General features: G+C 43.7%; 1 protein-coding gene and 1 pseudogene across 6 annotated transcripts; one reads left to right on the forward strand and one right to left on the reverse strand.

Moving 5' to 3' along the window:
- Positions 1-261: 261 nt before the first annotated feature.
- LOC136338423 (cytochrome c oxidase subunit 7C, mitochondrial pseudogene) lies at positions 262-606 on the reverse strand (annotated as a pseudogene).
- A 2,306-nt stretch (positions 607-2,912) lies between these two features.
- LOC136338146 (uncharacterized) lies at positions 2,913-21,161 on the forward strand. Of its 6 annotated transcripts, XM_066280239.1 has the most exons (8): positions 2,989-3,213; positions 10,216-10,272; positions 11,211-11,311; positions 12,695-12,730; positions 15,006-15,057; positions 15,937-16,040; positions 16,452-16,567; positions 21,008-21,161. In XM_066280239.1, exons 3-7 carry the CDS (start codon positions 11,295-11,297, stop codon positions 16,546-16,548), a joined length of 306 nt encoding a protein of 101 aa, XP_066136336.1. In that variant the 5' UTR covers positions 2,989-3,213; positions 10,216-10,272; positions 11,211-11,294; the 3' UTR covers positions 16,549-16,567; positions 21,008-21,161. The 6 variants fall into 6 exon arrangements, with proteins under 6 accessions (XP_066136331.1, XP_066136334.1, XP_066136333.1 ...); XM_066280238.1 differs by lacking the exon at positions 21,008-21,161 and having other exon boundaries at positions 16,452-17,015; XM_066280240.1 differs by lacking the exons at positions 2,989-3,213; positions 10,216-10,272; positions 21,008-21,161 and adding an exon at positions 10,615-10,770 and having other exon boundaries at positions 16,452-17,015.
- The last annotated feature ends 291 nt before the right edge of the window (positions 21,162-21,452 follow it).

The following is a 21,452-nucleotide window of genomic DNA, read 5'->3' on the forward strand; positions in this document are numbered from 1 at the left end:
TGCCTTGACCAGGCAAGCCCAGGGTTTCGAACCGGCAACCTCAGCATTTCCAGGTCGACGCTTTATCCACTGCGCCACCACAGGTCAGGCCATGGCAATATAATTTTAAAAGATTTCATTTAACAGCTTTATTTTACATAGGATGCTTCATTTACTTAAACCATAGGTTTCAAGTTGCTCCATGAAAATAATCACACACACAAAAAAGTGATATTCTTAGCATGTCAATTTAAAAAATTTCCCTAATTACATTTTTTTAGTTCAACTGTTTAATCCATTTTTCAAAGAGACTGCACCTCTTAAAATGATCCTCTTCTTATCTGTTTCACGAATTAACGAAAACATCCTTATTTTTTAGGCAGTTGGTGTCTTACTATGAAGAAAGGTGCAGCAAATCCAGACCCAAAGAACAGTGTCATCATGGCTAGTAACCGCCACTTATTTTCCACTGAAAATGGCAAATTCTTCCCTGGGACATCCTCATAGTGGCTCCTACGGACCACAGAGGTTGTGAATCTCCGAATGCTCTGTCCCAACATTGTGCTGTTAGAAGCCTTGCAAAAAATGGCAATATCACACCAGCTCCTTTTTTGCACAATCTTGTTCCCTTCCTTGCAAGGACCAAAATCCCTAATTACTTTTTTTTTAATTTATTTATTTCTCTGAAGTTGGAAACGGGGAGGCGGTCCGACAGACTCCCGCATGCGCCCGACCGGGATCCACCCGGCACGCCCACCAGGGGGCGATACTCTGCCCATCTTGGGGCGTCCCTCTGCCGTAATCAGAGCTATTCTAGCGCCTGAGGCAGAGGCCACAGAGCCATCCTTAGCGCCTGGGCAATCGCAGCTCCAATGGAGCCTTGGCTGAGGGAGGGGAAGAGAGAGACAGAGAGGAAGGAGAGGGGGAGGGGTGGAGAAGCAGATGGGCGCTTCTCCTGTGTGCCCTGGCCGGGAATCGAACCGGGACTCCTGCACGCCAGGCCGACGCTCTACCACTGAGCCAACAGGCCATGGCTACTTTTTAAATTTTGATTTAATGTCTTCTGTTTTCAAAAATGTAAGTTAGGATATCATTTTAAAAACAAACAAAAATAACTTAGCCAAAATAGATGGATATTCAACTTTCAACCCAAGAGCTCCGTTTCCATGTTCCACTTAGAGCCAAAACTAATCTTCCTTCAATACGTGTTCCTCTCCTTGCATTCTCTGTCCAAGAGAAAGTCACTGCTATTAACCCAGTGGCCCAGACCAGAACCCTGGCAGCCATTTTGCCTCCCCTCTTCACTTCTCTCTTCATGCCTAGCTAGTCACCAGGTACTTCTTTTCTACTTCCCCAATGAGCTCAAATCCTTTCCCTTCATTTCAGTCACTACCATAACTTTTAGATTGAACCCTCATTACTCCCCTAGATGAACACAAAGTGTTTCAATTGATCATGCTGCTTCCTTCCATGTGCGTCATTGTCCAGAGTGACCTCACTACAAGCCATCTGATAGCGATTCATTAACTTCACATTATTCTATTGCTCCTTGTTTCCAGGTTAAAATTCAAACTCTTTACTCCAGCATCTACTTGGGGGTCAGATAGATCTATGTTTGAGTCCTGGATTTAAGCACTTGCCAACAGTGTGATCTCAAACAATTGAACTTTCTAAAGTTCTCAAAGTGTGCGCCAGGGTGCACTGGTGCACCCTAGATGATTTCTAGGTGTGCCTTATGGTATTGCAGAGAAATATGTGCCTGTTGGGGACCAAAAAACCAACAGGGTTTTGGAGTTTAGATTTTTGGGGGACAGAGGTGTGGGGAATTGGCTGAAAGCTGACAGACTGCCCAACCCCCCACCTCACTTGCCTGATTAGGTTGCAAAAGGCTGTTAAGCTGTGGTGCTGGATTGTTTAAACTACCCTCCCATGTTCCCCAAAAGATTGGAGGCAAGTTTCTTCTATCCTTTGTTTGGTGTAAAGTTAAGATGATATGTATGGTGGGGTTTTTTTGCACTCAATACAATTAAGAGTAAAAAGAGAGGAATTCTTCAATGTATTGATGAGGAAATGAGAGTCATTCAAGACACACAGTCACAGATCTTTTGAGAGTTGGACCAGGGCCTTAGGAGTTGCAATGGCAGGTTGCAGGCAAAAAATTAACACTTTTGGAAGACAGAGAGTAGGAGCAGTTAATTATAAAAAACAGTGAACAAATTAGGGTGTAACTGAGTTCACTACCTGAGAATAACACATCAAATTAGTCAGCTGTCGGACTCAGCAAAACCAAGTTGCTAACCAACTTGTTCTTCACTAACTGGGACTTTCTACAGAACCCACCAACAGAGAACTTATTAACAAAGGTCCGGGTCGCCTTCCGCAGGACCCAAAAGCTCCCAGACTCGGGAAAAATGGAAACCTGTGGCCCAAGCACCGGTGGTAGGAGGAACCCCTGAGGAGCGGGGCGGGCCATTTCGTGAAGAGAGCTCTGGGCGTGATTGGTCCCTCGTTACCAAGTAACTGTAGAACGCGTTTCGGTTGGCTGGTGCCAGCTAGGATGCTCCATTCATTTAGAGGCGGCTGCGGAAGGAGGAGGAGCTTTGGCTGAGCTTGGCCAGTGTAACTTCGCTTATCTAGTCCCCACCCCTTTTAAATACTAGTAGTCTAACCATCTCCCTGTAGCAGAGCAGCGGCGGCTCATTTGTGGGGCCTGTGGCCGGCCTTTCGGCCAGGCCGGCGGCCCTGCTGCATGGCGGACAGTGGACAATGTCACCCCCGTTCTCGGCTCCACATCGTAGCCCCCAGGGCGAGCGAAGACAAGGACAGGGCAGTGAGTGTAAGACTGAAGCCCTACGGGTAAAGCCCTGTCTTGCTGCCGGAAGCCTCAAGGCAGCCCAAGGGGGGGCCGGCATGCAGCGGCAGAGGCTGATGAAATGTATGAGGCGGTGGCAGTAACACCTAAGCCCGGTGCCTCGGAGCCCGCTACCCCGGAGCCCACTGTCCCGGAGTCCTCTACCTCGGAGCCCGCTACCCCGGAGCCCGCTGTCCCGGAGTCCTCTACCTCGGAGCCCACTACCCCGGAGCCCACTATCCCGGAGTCCTCTACCTCGGAGCCCGCTACCCCGGAGCCCGGTACCCCAGAGCCCGCTACCCCGGAGTCCGCTACCCCAGAGCCCGCTCCCCCGGAGCCCTCTACCTTGGAGCCCGCTGTCCCGGAGCCCGCTACCCTGAACGGTAAGAAGACGGCGATCAACGCTTTCGGGCGTACCTCTGGCTTCCCCGGCCCCCGCGGTCCTCGGGGAGGGCACACCCCCTGGGCTCCATCCTGCTCGAAGCAGGCTGTCCCAGGGCTGGACAGCGGGCAAGAAGGCTAGCTCTGCCTGGCGTCCCCACCCTTTATTCTTTCCCGGTCCTGACTGGCCAGTTTCTTTCTCTCGTCTCTATCAAACGTCCCATTCTGTCCCTGTTCCCATTTCTCAGCGCAGCCTGAGACCCTCCAGTCCTCCGCCCTGCCTGCCTGGGGTTCTCTTTAAGGTCCAGTGGGACTTGACTCTTTCCTCTCTTTTCTCAATGAAAACTTGAATACCCCACTTCAGAGTATGCATCTGATCTCCCCATCTTTTCCTATCCAGATGGTGCTGAAGGGAAAGAACCCGGCAAGGGCCTGGTGGTACCCTTGCCTCCCACCCGTAATGCTGATACTCGGGACAATTCAGACACAAACGTTTTAGGGTTTTTATTTAAGTTCAAACTAGCGACCGGCATAGGAGAGCCTATATAGCGTTCTGAAATAGGCAGTTTTCAGTGGGATGGAAGCTGCTTTATTCCTTCCGACTATAATTTGAGCACGGAAGGAAAGAAAATGGTGGGAGAGGGAACTTAAAATAACTGAACAATGTGAAATGTTACTGCCAGCGCTGCAGAGAATAGTTTAGTTTTGTCCAAACAGATCTTTCCTCTTTCCAGTAGCTATTTTAAATCCTCTTTTTATTTTATTTTCTTTTTCTTTCTCTCTCTCTCTTTTTTGGTGACAGTAAAAGCATTTGATGTAAAAGATTTAAAGTCCAGAAAAGTCATTCACTTATGCTAAGAACATTTGTAACTTTATTGATCTTTTGGAGTTGATTCTTCCTGAAACTTTTGTACGCATCTAACCATAACATTTTGTTTATTTTGCAAAAATGAGGTTATTCTTTATATGCTTCTTTTAGCTTTTTGTTATGGAGAAAAGTAAGAAAGTAAAGCACCTGGAACTGTGCTTGGCACCTAGACAGCGCTCCAGGAAGTATCTCCATGCAACTGCGTGGAGCTCTACTACACGCCTTTAGTGACTGTTCAGTGCACCATCAGATGGTTGGAGCATCATTCATTCACCCACCCTTTGTGGTTGGCCATCTTTTAAAGTGAAACCACACATAATTTCATTATGCTTTATTCTTGGAACACAGGTTTTAAAAAATGGATGTGTTGTACTTCCCTACGGAATTCAGATGGTATACTTTCTTATAACTTAATCAGGATGTCATTTTCTAATTAGGGAATTTTAACATTAAATGTTCTTATCCCAAATTAAAGTCACCATTGTTTTTTCACTGGCTATCAGAATTCCTTTTAGGTTTCTGTGGTTCTTGTGCCTTTAATTCTGAATACTTCTCTAAGATTTGAAAGTAATGCTGATCTTAGATGACAAATCAAAAGATAACATTAGATAAAACCTTAAATGATATGAGCAGATTGGGAGAAACATAACTGGTTTTGGGTACACCGAAATGGTGAGATAATCTAGTAAGCACCATTCCAGATGCAGGACAAACTGATATACAAGACAAAGCCCTACCCTAACTCAGGTCCTAACATTCCAGAGGAGCCTGGGGGCAGACAGCATGTGAACAATGGGGAAAGTCAGAAAGGTAAAGAGGTGTCCCTCCCTAAGCGACTGAGAGGGAGCCTTGTGAGGAAGAGGCAGGAGAGGCTTCCGTGCAGTTTCTCAGATGGGAGTGCCCTGAGTGCAGGCAAAGGACAAGGGGACACAGGGAGGGCTTCGGCAGAGCGAAAGGACGCCAGGAGGAGTGTAGTGGATTAAGACCTTATATGCCTAGTGGGCCTTGACAAAAAATATGAATTTTAGTGTAGTAATGGAAAACCACTGGAGGATTAAATGCAGGGAAATAATGTTAATTCTAGAAAAAAGAGAGGGAGAGAGAAAAAAAGCTACTGTGTTAGAATAGGGTGGAAGCAGGGAGACCAGCTGACAGCCAGCAGTGGCTTAAACAAACAAATAAAAAACCAAATTAAAAAAAAAAAACAACAAGAGTGGTTTAAAATAGGCTGACTTAAAGAAATTAAGTGAATTTAAAAGTAGTAACAAAGATATGAATGGATAAGTCACAGAAAAAGAAATGAAGATTACATTTAAATATGTCTTTATGAAAAATACAAATGGCCCTGACCGGTTGGCTCAGTGGTAGAGCGTCGGCCTGGCATGCAGGAATCCCAGGTTCGATTCCCAGCCAGGGCACACAGGAGAGGTACCCATCTGCTTCTCCACCCCTCCCCCTCTCCTTCCTCTCTGTCTCTTCCCCTCTTGCAGCCAAGGCTCCATTAGAGCAAAGTTGGCCCGGGCGCTGAGGATGGCTCTATGGCCTCTGCCTCAGGCACTAGAATGGCTCTGATTGCAACAGAGCAACGCCCCAGATGGCAGAACGTCACTCCCTGGTGGGCATGTTGGGTGGATCCTGGTCAGGCGCATGCGTGAGTCTGTCTGACTGCCTCCCCATTTTCAACTTCAGAAAAATACCAAAAAAAAAACAAAAAAATACAAATAAGATTATACTGTAGTTTCTCTCCTATTGGGAAAAGGCCCATACAATTGGCAGTGCATTCTTTGATCAGGCTGTGAAGAAACAGTTACCTTTATATATTGCTGATGGAAATGCAAAGTGGTTCAACCTGGTGAAGGGGGGACCATTGGCACAATTTCACAACAGCGCAGATGCATTAATCAAGAATCCTACAGCCCTGGCCGGTTGGCTCAGCGGTAGATCTGCCCTAATTGATTGACTTAATTTTCTTTTTCTTTTTTTTTTTTGAAGCTGGAAATGGGGAAAGACAGTCAGACAGACTCCCACATGCGCCCGACCAGGATCCACCTGGCACGCCCACCAGGGGCGATGCTCTGCCCCCTCCGGGGCGTAGCTCTGCCGCGACCAGAGCCACTCCAGCGCCTGGGGCAGCGGCCAAGGAGCCATCCCCAGCGCCCAGGCCATCTTTGCTCCAATGGAGCCTTGGCTGCGGGAGGGGAAGAGAGAGACAGAGAGGAAGAAGTGTGTGGGGGGGGATGGAGAAGCAAATGGGTGCCTCTCCTATGTGCCCTGGAATCAAACCCGGGTCCCCCGCACGCCAGGCCGACGCTCTACCGCTGAGCCAACCGGCCAAGGCCAATTGCCTTAATTTTCAAACCTCATTTTTTAAAGAAAATTATAATAGCTAAAAGATGTTTTTGCACTATTTATTGACTTCCTGTCAGAGCAGTTGAAACCTTAACTTTCTCACTCTCACTATTTTTGGCTGTACCTATAGTTAGCATACTACACTTTCCTAGTAATGCCTTATTCCATTCAAACCACACACCCTGCCATATTGTTCCATTAATGTGCAACATAATGAGCAGTTTTCATTAGTGCATATAGTGTTAGAAAATTTTAAGTTAATTGAAAGTCATCCTTAACATTCTTTTTTTTTTTTTTCATTTTTCATTTTTCTGAAGCTGGAAACAGGGAGAGACAGTCAGACAGACTCCCGCATGCGCCCGACCGGGATCCACCCGGCACGCCCACCAGGGGCGGTGCTCTGCCCCCCAGGGGGCGATGCTCTGCCCATCCTGGGCGTCGCCATATTGCGACCAGAGCCACTCTAGCGCCTGAGGCAGAGGCCACAGAGCCATGCCCAGCGCCCGGGCCATCTCTGCTCCAATGGAGCCTTGGCTGCGGGAGGGGAAGAGAGAGACAGAGAGGAAAGTGCGGCGGAGGGGTGGAGAAGCAAATGGGCGCTTCTCCTGTGTGCCCTGGCCGGGAATCGAACCCGGGTCCTCCGCACGCTAGGCCGACGCTCTACCGCTGAGCCAACCGGCCAGGGCCGAAAGTCATCCTTAACATTCAAAACTTGTGGAGAAGTGGAGAGAAAACAGTAAACCTCAGCTTTATTTTTAATGGGCTAAGATGAGGCAGTAGGAGCAATGGCACAATGGGTGGGGCAGCATGTCAGCAGGTACTTGACCTTGATAGTAAGGTTTGGGTTTTGATTTGTTAGACTTCTAGGTATGATTATTTTTCTATTCTTTGCCATTGAATGCTTTTTTCTTTTAAGTGACAGAAGATGAGGCAGGAAGGGAGAGAGATAAGAAGCATCAACTTGTAGTTGTATCACTTTAGTTGTCCATTGATTACTTCTCATATGTGCCTTGATTGGGGGCAGGGGACCTTCAGCCGAGCCAGTGACCCCTTGCTCAAGCCAGCGACCTTAGGCTCAAGCCAGCAACCTTGGGCTCAAGCCAGAAACTATGAGATCATGTTGATCCCACACTCAGGCTGGTGACCCCATGCTTAAGCTGGTGAGCCTGTGATCAAGCCGGATAAATCCATACTCAAGTTGGCAGCCTCAGGGTCTCGAACTTGGGACCTTAGTGTCCCAGGTCAATGCTCTATCCATTGTGCCACCACTGATCAGGCAGTCATTGAACCCTAAATCTACTAAGTAACGCCTTCCCTTTCTTGTGAATATTATAAAAGTCCATCTATTCTGTCATTAGTGCTGAATGAATAAAGATAAAGTATGATTCTTTGTCCCTCTCTATTCTAGTGACCAACTTTAATAATACTTATGAACACTAAATTATTAGTAGTATTTTGGCCATTTAATTTATTTTTGTATTTGCATTTTATATCTTTATGTTTGTCAGTGTAGTTGATTGAAGTTGTAAGACAGTGTTAGTAAAGCTTTAATTACCATAAAGGACATTTGTCTTAAATTGTCAAGCAAGATGAAGGGCAAGTAACCTGCAGGCAGCCAATATATCCAGGTTTTCCTCAGAGGCTAGCCTCTACCAGCCTCTAGTGGATCCTGATACTGAAAAGTGTGAATAGTTGGGAGTAGGCTGGACTGAAGGGAAAATGTTTAGTGTTCCTTTGATTGGATCTAGACAGTAGATGGTAAGTAGCTAATTTACTAAATGAAGCCCCAGGGGGTGTAAGCCCATGTCTAATTAAAAATTGTACATGTTTAACACTAATATACACAAAAAACCAGTCTGCATTTATAATAGAAAAAAAATTAAACAAAGGAAATTGGAAGCTAATATCAGCAACGCTTTACCGACTAGTCTGTATTTTGGTACATTTTCCCCTGATTTTTATGCTCCCCCAGTATATAGGTTTTTGGTCATAATTGTCTTTATTATGCTGTATCATATGCCATATTACACTTCAGTAGTGATATTAAAATATAGCCTTCTGGGCCCTGGCCGGTTGGCTTAGTGGTAGAGCGTCAGCCTGGCGTACAGGAGTCCCAGTACAGTCTCCTTCCTCTCTGTCTCTCTGTTCCCCTCCCGCAGCCAAGGCTCCATTGGAGCAAAGTTGGCCTGGGCGCTGAGGATGGCTCTATGGCCTCTGCCTCAGGTGCTAGAATGGCCCTGGTTGCAACAGAGCAATGCCCCAGATGGGCAGAGCATCGCCCCCTGGTGGGCATGCCAGGTGGATCCTGGTTGGGCGCATGTGGGAGTCTGTCTCACTGCCTCCCCATTTCCAACTTCAGGAAAAAAAAAAAAATATATATATATATATACCTGGCCAGTTGGCTCAGCAGTAGAGCGGTAGCATAGCATATGAAAGTCCCGGGTTCAATTCCTGGCTAGGACACACAGGAGAAAGTGCCCATCTACTTCTCCACCCCTCCCCCTCTCCTTTCTCTCTCTCCCTCTTTTCCCCTCCGGCAGCCAAGGTTCCATGGGAGCAAAGTTGGCCGGGGCGCTGAGGATGGCTCCATGGCCTCTGCCTCAGGTACTAGAATGGCTCCAGTTGCAGTGGATCATGCTGAGTGGATTTCAGTCGGGCACATGTGGGAGTCTGTCATCTGTCTGCCCCCCCGCCCCCGGCTTCTTACTTTAGAAAAATACAGGAAAAGAAAAAAAAATATGTAGCCTTTTATTTAGAATAAAAGGCTTTAAATGCATTTTCATTTGTTATGCTATATTTGTTTTTTGAGATCACAAAAGTAAATTGCATGTTAACTGCATAGCTTAAGGCACATATCATAGTTTTAGCTATAGTTAAAACATTTCTGGCTTGAAGGAGAATTTATTCCTCCAAATAGTGCTCCTTTTCAAAAGTGTACTGTCTGGAACTTTTGGTTAATAAAGAATGAGGGGCTTTATAGTAAAACATCTGAAACAAGTGAATTGGTGGTTTATATAATATATAGATATATCCAGCTATTGGCTACTGGAGTTTTTTTTTATTGTTGTTTTATTCACACCAGATTTATTGATTTTAGCAAGAGAGGAAGGGCGGGGGGAGAGAGAGAGAGAAAGAGAGAGAGAGAGAGAGAGAGAGAGAGAGAGAGAGAGAGAAAGTGTCAGGAACAATGAGCTATTCCTAATCCTGTATGTGCCCTGACTGGGAATCAAACTGGCAACTTTTATGCACGTCCCACACTCTTAACAGAGTTAACTGGCCAGGGCGGGTGGCTACTGCAGTTTTTAAATGTTCTATTTTTTAAAAGGCTTCAACAAGATTTTCTCCCTGGCCCATCTTTTGTGTCTTTTGGGGGGGGATACTGATGGGAAAGTATGACAGCATGATAAAAACTATTTTATATTGATATGAGGAAGAAAGGCTTATCTGAATTAGCTTTAAAAAATATAACAAAACCAAGCATATTAAAATTGTTGATATTTTGTATTGTTAAAGAGTACTACTATTATTTTCAGCTACTTACAGTGACTGGGATTAGTTATTGCCCTTACTTTAAGGAAGAGAATTGTCCTAACATTGTTTAGGCTATTTCAGTATTTGGCTGTTGCTGTAATATTGGGCTGTTTACAAATCAATGGATACTTCTAAAGTGTTAGAGTGTCTCAAAAAGTTCATTGTCACCTATTCAGTACCACTGCAGATAAATTCTAATTTGTATCTGTACTGAGATTTACCTTCAAGCTATAATTAATTTTAAATAATTTTTCAGACACTACTTGAACTCCTAATTTATCCGATTCTGCGCTCAGCACCTGGAGGTAGAAAAGTAAGTATTCTCCCTTCCCCATAAAAACTTAAGTTTTTATGAGGGGGATTCCCTGTAAGCAGTTGGTACTGTGTAACAAGTGGTTACTTGGTGCCTGAGTATACAGAAAAGGGGGTTTCCTAGTGGGGTAGCCGGCCAAGGTGTCCTGGAGGTAGATGGGGGTGGGAGGAAGGTGAGCTTGCACGTTGTAGCCAGACAGCGGCGTGAGTGAGGCCGGGTTGCGATGAGTGTCAAATAATTTAGAAAATAGAATTCATAACATTTAGAAATGAATGGTCAGTATTCTTTGAGGTTTTCACTTGAGTAATGACAATCCTATTTAAACAGGAAATGAGAATTAAATTCTCAAAGTTGATTTACATGGTTGTTGTTTTTTTCAGATGTGAGAGAATCTTAGAACAATATCCTCCGGATAAGGAAACTGAGATCCAGAATTGACTCCCTATCTTGTTAGCAAGTGGGCAGCCCAGGGATGGACATAACTCTTGACTCAAATAGGTTTTATCACAATGTCTCCTGAACTAATATTTATTATTGGCTTTCATCTACTGCAATAATATCTTCCTGTTTCTATATTATATAAGGCATTTTGTTTATTGTAGAAAATGAATAGGAGAAATAGATAATCTTAGCTTTTCATTGCTTAAGAAAATAACACTGAAATCTTATTCTAAACTTTTTACATTACTACAAATGGAATTTGTAAGGGGTTTGCCAGGTTGGATTATAGGTATTATATCAAGGGCAACATTTCGTAACCCATTCTTCAAATCTTGTCTGTCAAAGTTAGAGTACTTAATGGGTTTCCTGTAGAGCTGCACTTTCAAGTAGTTCATAGAATATAAGAAACATCTTAATGATTGACATTTTAACCAAGGAAAAACCACACTTTTACGAGTGTAATTTTGACATTTTCTTCTATTTCCCTTTCCCTTCAGTTATCTGCAGTGCATCATCGTAAACAGTACAATTCATGTTCAACCATCTTCATAGATAAGAACACACCTACTGAACCCAGCATTATGGAAACTTATGATAGGTGAGTACAACTAGGTCACCAAGGGCTGAGTGACAGACCCTCTTATGCTAAAAGCATCCTCACCATATATAATTTCAGTCACTTGATTGTCTTTTTCAGTGATTAGGTAAAGACACAGATGCCAGTTTTATATTGATTTCAAGGACCTAATGAGGTTTTAATTTCCATTTTAATCTTAGAGTGGAAGGAAGAAGGGAAAGCCAGTTAGAAACCAAGAAATCCCAGAAAAAGTACTTATTTTTATTCGATGCATTTCTGTTAAGACATTGTTGAATATAATAAAAAGGAGAAGTGCTTTTTATTGGATGTTTTTAGAAAAAAGTATTTCTTTATTAATATATAGGCCTAAAACAATGCATATTACTTTGGAAGCTATTCTTGGAAGAAGGAACAACCTGTCCCCTTCTGGCACCAGAATGTATGTGTTCTTAAATTTAATTGGATTTCCCCAATCATACATTTTTTTCCTACACTATTTCTATGTTTTAAAAAACACAGAATACTTCTCCTTCCTATCCCCCAAAGAAGGGGAAAATGCATGAAACCAGTCTTAAAGAACATTTCAAAATTTTTTTGTGGATATAATTTGTTCAACTGACATTTAAATGTAAAAAATATATTAAATTTAATTTTATGGGCCCTGGCCGGTTGGCTCAGCGGTAGAGCGTCGGCCTAGCGTGCGGAGGACCCGGGTTCGATTCTCGGTCAGGGCACACAGGAGAGGCGCTCATTTGCTTCTCCACCCCTCTGCCGCACTTTCCTCTCTGTCTCTCCCTTCCCCTCCCGCAGCCAAGGTTCCATTGGAGCAAAGATGGCCCGGGCGCTGGGGATGGCTCTGTGGCCTCTGCCTCAGGCGCTAGAGTGGCTCTGGTCGCAACATGGCGACGCCCAGGATGGGCAGAGCATCGCCCCCTGGTGGGCAGAGCGTAGCCCCTGGTGGGCGTGCCGGGTGGATCCCGGTCGGGCACATGCGGGAGTCTGTCTGACTGTCTCTCCCTGTTTCCAGCTTCAGAAAACACTTTTTTTAAAGCATAAAAAGTGTATGGCTTAAATTTAAGCATGTGTACAAATAAATATAACTTGTACAGTATGAAAGGTTCTATGGGGGAAGGGCAAATGGCAGGGAAAATATGTAATAACACACATTATAATAATCAGTCAAAACATGTCTTCTAGCAGCATATTACCTAGCATTTTGGTTCTCCTATTTTTGCTAAAAGCAAACAAACTAAAACAAGGACACAAGTGTCCACATGATACTGTTCTGATTGAGGCTTTCATGGCCATTGAGTAATTGGGAAGGTCTTCCCCCCAACCCTAACCCCCTTTAAAAAAATATATTCAGGCATTAAAATCAATTGTTATATATTTTTTTCTCCACAGTGTCAGCAAGGCAATATATGACCTCATTAAGGATAGGTGAGTTTTAAAACCTGTTATTTTAGCTAATAAGTTTACAAGATACCAAGTTTAGTGGTAAGTAGTAACTGTAGACATTATTGGCATAAGCTGTAGAGTGCTTTTATTACATTATTGAAGTGAATCATTTGATTTTTGTCTCAGGACTGTTAAGTTATTGTGGAACCCAAAGAATATCTGTTTGTGTTAGAAATTAAAATTCAGAATTTAAAAATCAAACAGGATTTTTATAGCACTCTTGAAATTTTGAGCTAGATAATTCTTTGTTGTGGCAGAATATCTTGTGCATCATAGGATGTTTAGTAGCATCACGGGCTTCTACTCCCTCTGCTCACTGGATGCCAAATAGCACTGTCTCCCTGCTCTACATTCTGACAACGAAAGTCTCTCCAACCATGGCCAAATGTCCCCTTCGGGGACAAAATCACCCAATTGAGAACCATAGTATCAACATTATTTTTATGAAAAATAATTCTTTTTCACAACAAAAAAGTTGAGTGGAAAGTGTGTCATTTACATTTTTGCAAATCTGTTTAAAATCTGACTTAAGAAAAGGCAGCCCGGCCCTGGCCGGTTGGTTCAGTGGTAGAGCGTCGGCCTGGCGTGCAGAGGTCCCGGGTTTGATTCCCGGCCAGGGCACACAGGAGAGGCACCCATCTGCTTCTCCACCCCTCCCCCTCCCCCTCTCCTTCCTCTCTGTCTCTCTTTTCCCCTCCTGCAATGAGGCTCCATTGGAGCAAAGATGGCCTGGGCGGGCGCTGGGGATTGCTCCTTGGCCTCTGCCCCAGGCGCTAGAGTGGCTCTGGTAGCAACCCAGCGACGCCCCGGAGGGGCAGAGATCGCCCCCCGGTGGGCGGAGCGTCACCCCCTGGTGGGTGTGCTGGGTGGATCCCGTTCGGGCGCATGCCGAAGTCTGTCTGTCTCTCCCCGTTTCCAGCTTCGGAGAAAAATACAAAAAAAAAAAGAAAAGAAAAGAAAAGAAAAGGCAGCTCATACTCTGTATTCAATCCTTTTATTTAGAAAATTAAATTTAACAGGGTGACACTGATCAATAACTGTACATAGATTTCAGGTAAACTGTCTTCAATCATTTGTTCTGAAGAAACAATATGAAGTAGGTACTTGGTTAAATTAATTCCCATTGAAGTCTTGAAGTACTGAAAAGCTATCAAGCTCCCAAAGGAAGGTACAGTACAAGTTTTCCCAAATACTGACTTTCAGCTTGATAGCTTGAATTGTCATTAGCAACAAATAGGCAAGTTAGTTTCCTTGAAATGAAAGGCTTACTTTTTGTTTTTGAGAGAATGGCAGTTGTACTATCAAAGATGTTCTATGAAAAAAGTGGCTTCTTTAGCTCACAACTAAGAGTGCTTTTCCTTAACACAACCATAATCCGTTGTGCTGAAATACGTAATGCTTACTTTCCACCTGTTGGGAATGTAAAAAGAAGGATCAAGGCTTGATAACACTCTCAGTTTTTACTGCTTTATCTTAAGTTCTTAAGTAAAGCAGATTTATTTTTCAACTGCAAGTGGCAGTGAAGAATAAAATGACTAATAGTACAGTTTGGTACCACTGCCTTGATTCATGCTCAGAAATCACTTTTGCTTTTATACAATCATTGCAAGTGTAAAAACAGGCAATGCCTTAATATTCCTATAAAAACACCTTTGACCCCTTTTCAGGGGACTCCTGAAAAGGGACTAGGGGAACCCCAGAGGCCTGCAGAACATACTTGCAGAACCTCTGTTTAAATGAGCAGAGCATTTTAGTGTGGTGAACTTTTAAATCAAAAGACTGATCACTTTTAAAATAAAAAGGCAAGGATTTAATTCAAACTATTTAAAAGAGACAAGAAGAAACACATAATAAGAATATAATATAGGAAACTAATGGGAAAACATAAATCTCATATTCACATAAATTAAAATTCTCAAGACGTTGCCTACACTAGTGCTTTATAAAGTGTTCTGTGTCTTCCAGTGTGAGGTTAGAGGAGTGGAAATATACTTGGTTTATTAGCATTGCCTGTTAGGGAGGATCGGTGCTTATAAAGGCGACTTGGGCTGGTCATTGTAGTAAAGATTCCACAGAATTTAATATACTGAGAAAAAAGAGATCAGGAAACCTTCTTATGGAATACAGAAGAATTTCTAAAATAATTTTGTGGAAGATTAAGCTTTTCCCTCCACCTATCTCTACTCCCAGCAGATGTGTTCCTAACATATTAACAGTTTCTGAATTAGTTTTTTAAAAACATATTTTTATTTTTTAGACTTGCAGATAGATCCATGGATATTTTTGATGAACGATTTTATCCACTTACAGTAAGTATCAGTTTTATTGAGGTTGTATTGTTCCCTCATACACCTGTGTTCATTGCATGCTGATATGCTTTGAAATTAATTACTAGAAGAAAATTACTATTTGCAGCTTGAAGTAAAAAATTATCTTCCATTAAATATTCTTCCCCACCCCATGTTGTATCTAATTATTTTATAAAAGGAGTGTTGTATAAGGGATATGTCAGTAAGAACTGAGTTGTAGCTTTGTCTTAATTTTTTAAAAGTTTTTTTCATGTATAAACCCTTTTTTGTGTGACAGAGACAGAGAGAGAAACAGAGAGAGGGACAGACAGACAGGAAGAGAGAGATGATAAGCATCAATTCTTCATTTTGGCACCTTAGTTGTTCATTGATTGCTTTCTCATATGTGACTTGATGGGGGTGAGGGAGAGGGGGGAGGGGCTACAGCAGACCAAGTAACCCCTTGCTGGAGCCAGTGACCTTGGATCTAAGCTGGTGAGCTGTGCTCAAACCAGATGAGCCTGGGCTCAAGCCGAAGACCTCGGGGTTTTGAACCTGGGTCCTCTGTGTCCTAGTCCAACAATCCACTGCGCCACTGCCTGGTTAGGCTAGCTTTGTCTAATTAGTGAGGTAAGATAAAAAATATACTGCAAAAAACTAGAAATATATCTTTGTAAAAGATAATTTTCAGTAGCATCAAATAATGTAAATAAACTTAACAGAGATGTTAACATCTCTATTAAGAAAATTAAATAACTTTACATTTTAAATTAATTAAAATAACATTTTCAAATTCATTTCTTCAGATGTTCTGTAGCAAGCAGTATGGGGCTAGTAACTACTGTATAAGACAGCACACTTTAAAATTCATGGTTACAGAAACTGAAAATGTATTTTCAGCCCTGCCCGGGTAGCTCAGTTGGTAGACCATCATCCCAACATGCAAGGTGGAGGGTTCAATCCCTGGTCAGGGCACATACAAGAATCAACCAATACATGCACAAGTAAGTGGAAAAACAAATTGATATTTCTGTTCCTTCATTTCTCTAAAATCAGTAAATAAAAAAAATGTTTTTAATGTATTTTCAGACTTGATTGCAGAGAAGCACGGCATGGTGATCAAGACTTTGAGCCTGGAAACAGTTTACATTTAGATAGAATTCTGTAGTAGGAAGGTAGAAAAGAACATACAAGTTTTGTGAGGTTGTGTCTGTATTTTTCTTTAAAAAATGGTTATTGAATCACTATTGTTTTTTAAGACCCCATTATTTATATATAAAAGAGTAAAAGACATGTCACCCAATAAAAATGATCTTAAGGGGCATGTGAGCACCAGTAGAAGACTGCTGTCATAAGAGTACTTAAGTAATTTTCTTCCCTAGATACTTACTGTTGCATTTTTCTTCTCCTTTCAGAAAGAAAAATTTCCACTCGACTATTTTAAGAAGGATCCCAGATGCTTCGACATTGAGATGTTTGTCTTGTTTTTTGTGCTATGCTACTAACAGCTGAATGTGCTATATATACTGCGGTAAGATAGTTCTTTCATAAAGCATCTTTTCTGTCTTGTACACAGGGTATGATCTTTTTTCAAATAAAAGTAGGCTCCTGAAATGATCATCAGAACTTTATTAAGAAACACCTATCAAAGAAAGTAAAATATGTACATTTGAGCTTAAAATGGTGTTACTGGGCCAGACCAGGTGGTGGCGCAGTGGACAGAGCATCAAACTGGGATGTAGAGGACCCAGGTTCAGGACCCCGAGGTCGCCAGAGTGAGCACGGGCTCATCTGGTTTGAGCAAAGCTCACCTGCTTGGACCCAAGGTTGCTGGCTTGGGCAAGGGGTTACTCGGTCTGCTGCAGGCCCACGGTCAAGGCACATATGAGAAAGCAATCAATGAACAACTAAGGAGCCGAAACGAAAAACTGGTGATTGATGCTTCTCATCTCTCTCCATCCCAGTCTGTCTGTCTCTATCTATCCGTCTCTCTGACTCTCTGTCTCTGTAAAAATAAATAAATAAATAAAATGGTGTCATTGGTGTTTTTTTTTTACCAGAAACAATGGGTATTAGAGGCAGAAGGAGAGATTTCTGGTTCTCCCTCCATACCTCAGGAGATGCATGCGCGCGCGCGCGCGCACACACACACACACACACACACACACACACGCTGCGCTGGTGGGGTAGGATGGCGGCAGCAACAGAACCATCTGGTCCCCAGGCAGACTTATTCAGTGTCGGTCTAAGCTGTGTCCCAGGCTGCGGTCCTCTCATGGCTGCCTGTGACGTTGCCCAGGGGTATCGTGCCAGTAGTACCCGAGAAGGCTTTGCTAGCTGCCTGCTAAGCTACAGCTGTGTAAGGATCTTCGTGTCATCGTCAGAATTCCAATGGTAAGATCTTATTATCTGGAATAAAAGCCCTATCCTGGTGTGAAGTGGTTGGGATTATATTATTCCTCCCTGCAGCAAACCTAAAAGGAAAAGTCAATGGCCTGGTCTCGAGGAAAAGAATACTTAGATCAGGGCCTCCTTCTTCAGTATCCAGTTAAAATTTTGAAGAGGCAGCTTGTACTTTTTTTTTTTTTCCTTGTATTTTTCTGAAGCTGGAAACCGGGAGAGACAGTCAGACAGACTCCCGCATGCGCCCGACCGGGATCCACCCTGCACGCCCACCAGGGGCCCATGCTCTGCCCCTCCGGGGCATCGCTCTGTTGCGACCAGAGCCAGTCTAGCGCCTGGGGCAGAGGCCAAGGAGTCATCCCCAGCGCCCGGGCCGTCTTTGCTCCAATGGAGCCTCACTGCGGGAGGGGAAGAGAGAGACAGAGAGGAAGGAGAGGGGGAGGGGTGGAGAAGTAGATGGGCGCTTCTCCTGTGTACCCTGGCCGGGAATCGAACCCAGGACTTCTGCACGCCAAGCCGACGCTCTACCACTGAGCCAACCGGCCAGGGCCAGCTTGTGCTTTTGAATAGAACCCTCCCCCCCTCATTGGGCACTGGCTCGGACACAGGCTGTTTCATGGAGCTACCAACCATTTGCAGTGCTTAGCACATTCTGGAGAAAGGCAGGAATGGTATTTCCATGTGGAGAGCTGGGTAATACAGGAAAGAGAACACCTGGGTTGGAAGAGGGGGAGTTGTTTGTAGACACGTTAAGTTTGATGTACCTGCGGCAGCAGAGTGGCAATGTCATAATCATTCGAATATATGAAATTAGAGCATGAATCTGAACTAGGGGTACAGAATCAAGAGCTGTTCAAATGCATAGAAAGCATTTAAATAAAAGTGGGTAGAAGATAGAATAGTGACAAAGAGTAGGTGCTCAGTGGTTATTTATGGCATGAGTAACTTTTTGGTGACATTCGCATTTTGACCACACTCTCCTGTGTCTCACTTACCTGAGCTTCTCTGATTCTTCTCCAGTCTTCCCGCCACTCCAGCCGCTCCTGGGGACTTGTCCCTGAGTGCTGACAGTACAGATTTCAGTGCTGAGGACAGAGGAGAGAACAGGTTCAATAGAGTTCTTGCCTTTATGGAGCTTATATCTAGTGAAGATGATATAAGTATATATTTTTAATGAGTATTTTAAAAAGAAGCAGCCCTGGCTGGATGGCTCAGTTGCTTAGAGCATCGCCCAGAAGCGCAGAGCTTGCCTGTCTGCTCCCCGGTCAGGGCACAAGCAGGGACAGACTGATGTTCCTGTCTCTCCCCCCTCCCTTCTTCTACCTCCCTCCCTTTCTCCCTTCCTCTCTCTCTAAAATCAATACAATAAATACTTTTTAAAGAAGATGATAAAGCAGAGTAAAGTGATGCAGTGATTAGAGAGGCTCGCTACTTTAGATAGGATGATCAGGAAGAGCCTCTGTAAAGAGGGAACATTAGAACGAGAGCTGAGTGAACTGAGGAAGACAAGGAGCTCCGGCCTTACAGGCAGAGGGGGAAGTGCAGGACCTCGGACAGGAACATGCTGTGTGTGCTCGAGGGACAGGAGGTCTGGCCAGCGCAGTGAGAGTGTGAGACAGGAAAGCTTGTAGGACGGGAGGCACAGAAGGCCGGTGTCCTGTCCTGTAGAACCTGTAGCTGGCAGGCCACGCGTGTAAGTGAACATTTTGTTTGACGGGAAACCTTTGGCAGGTACTGAGATACTGAGCAGGGGAGTGAAATGCTCTTAATTAAAGAGGCTACTCTGGCTGCTTTGGGGAGAACAGACTAGTTGGGAGCCTGAGTGGGCCAGGAGGCAATAACTGTGATACAAGTGAGAAGCGACAAATAGTGATCAGATTACCAGTGACAGGTAGAGATAACAAGAATTGTTAACAGATTGGAGCGGGCTAACTCAGATGGAGGTTTTTGCCCCAGCAACTAGGCAAATGGCAGTGTCCCTCGTGTTTTTAGGGCATACTAACCAGTGGAGTTGGTATGTATGCGAGAAGGCACCTCAGTTAGCAGTAGTGGTTGGAGTAGAGTGACGATGGCGGGGCGGACTAACGTGGGCTAAGGAGAGAGTGGGAGATGAGAAGCCGCGTGAGGGCACTTAACTCAGCGAGGTGAGAGGAAGCATTCTGGGAGTTGTGGAGGGTGTGGTGGCAACAACATAAACACAGTCACATTGGGGAAAATATCTGGCAGATGGAGGATTCTCAAAAAGGTAATTGTGGGAGCAGTGTTCTGCGGAAGTAGAGTGAGATCGATTTGGTGATAGACGAGTTAGCTTCGGTGAGAAGAGACATCTCAATCCCACTGACACAGCAGGCCAAGTGGTGTGAATGAATGAGTAATGTAGCAAGTCTGCTGTAACAACAACAGGAAGTTGAGAGAAAGCCAGTGTTGTATAAGTGCCTTAATTATTTCTATAGACAGTTGAACTATGCATACAAGGAGTTTGTTCTTAGGATACCTGAGAGCACTGTGTTTCAGGGAACGGGTGCAGAATTTCACTAAGAACATATCATGTTCAGTAATCATTTGTTTGGAAATCACAGTTGAGTTTGGAGAACATCTGCAAATCTGAGCTGTCAATCTGATAACCTTCAGACAGTAAACACACTCTAAAACTGAACTTTTTTCTGTTTCTCAAATGGCATATGTACTCTTCTGCAAAGCACCTTTTGAGGTAACAACCAATTGAAACTTAAATCTATAATCTTTACTCAGCTGTTAACTTTGCCTAGTTCTTTGTAGAATAGACATTTAGTACATGAAAAAAAAGTCATGAAATCTCACAAGTTACCGGCAGGTGTAGAGGAGTGTCAGGGACACAGACTGGCAGTTCCGTTACCACCTGAAACCAACAGAATTGACTAAAGCTTCAGATTCTGTAAGACAGAGATGCATTTCATAAAATGATAATGCAGGTGTGAATATTAAGGAGTATGAGAAAGACTGTCCTTTGTATGGATGTGTGTTCCTCACAAAGGCGCCCAGGCAGGAACACTAGGAACACTGTCTATTGTACAGATCAGCCTGAAGCCCAGCTGTTTGTATTGCTGTCCTGCTGTACCTCACAACAGCCACTGGGAGGCTCCGTTGACCACCAGTTTTTATCTTTAGCTTGTGCCACAAAAGGACTGGTTATTAAGAAAAGAAGATCTAAATGTGTTCAGGATTTACATATGCAAGAATTATGTAAAATCCCCATATAACTACCAGCCAGGTATGAAACACTGTATGTGATAGTATTTGTTGAACAACTTGAATCTACACTGGGCCTGTATATGCTGCCCGTTATAAGTGGAAAGGTACTAACACAATGCACTTCTTCAGCATGACCTTTGCTAAGATGTACATTCATTCCTGTGTCCAAAAGTTGGGCTAACTGCGACTTCGCCTCTGATTCTGCCCAAGCAGCCTCTGCAGAACCTAAAAATAAAAGGCATGTTAAAAAGAAGAGATAAAATCTGCCATTCCTAACAGTTCTTATCACAGCACTTAAACTGAACCAAAATCAAAGACTGGTGCTCTTCTTTTGCAGGTTCTTCTAAAAAGACTTGTAACTTCCGCTGAAATTGATATCTGCCCCAAGAACTGGAGGAGGCTTGTGGCAGCTGCTTACCTTGACTGCAAGGTTTCGGGTGATCAGAATGCGTTGGATATGGACTACGTCCAGGAAACCGTAGGCATTTCAATTAAGGACATGTGAGTTTGTTAAGGTTTGGGTGAGATTTTTTAACTGTTTAGCAGTACCTCATGTGCCCCCATAGAGCTTATATGTTAAATATTTGTAAAGGTAACTTTGTGCAGAGACATAGGCATAAAATTATATATCAATACTTCTTTTGTGACCTAACACTTCATATTCCTCAACATTTAATAGGTCTTGATGTATTATTGTTGTAATAATCTGTTAGATAATTGTTTCTCTGCTGGTTTTGGCAGACATTTTACAAGCTTACGACCAGAACAGCAGTACAGTAAAT

This window comes from Saccopteryx bilineata, chromosome 5 (genome assembly GCF_036850765.1).
Source record: "Saccopteryx bilineata isolate mSacBil1 chromosome 5, mSacBil1_pri_phased_curated, whole genome shotgun sequence".
Taxonomy (NCBI): Eukaryota; Metazoa; Chordata; class Mammalia; order Chiroptera; family Emballonuridae; genus Saccopteryx; species Saccopteryx bilineata.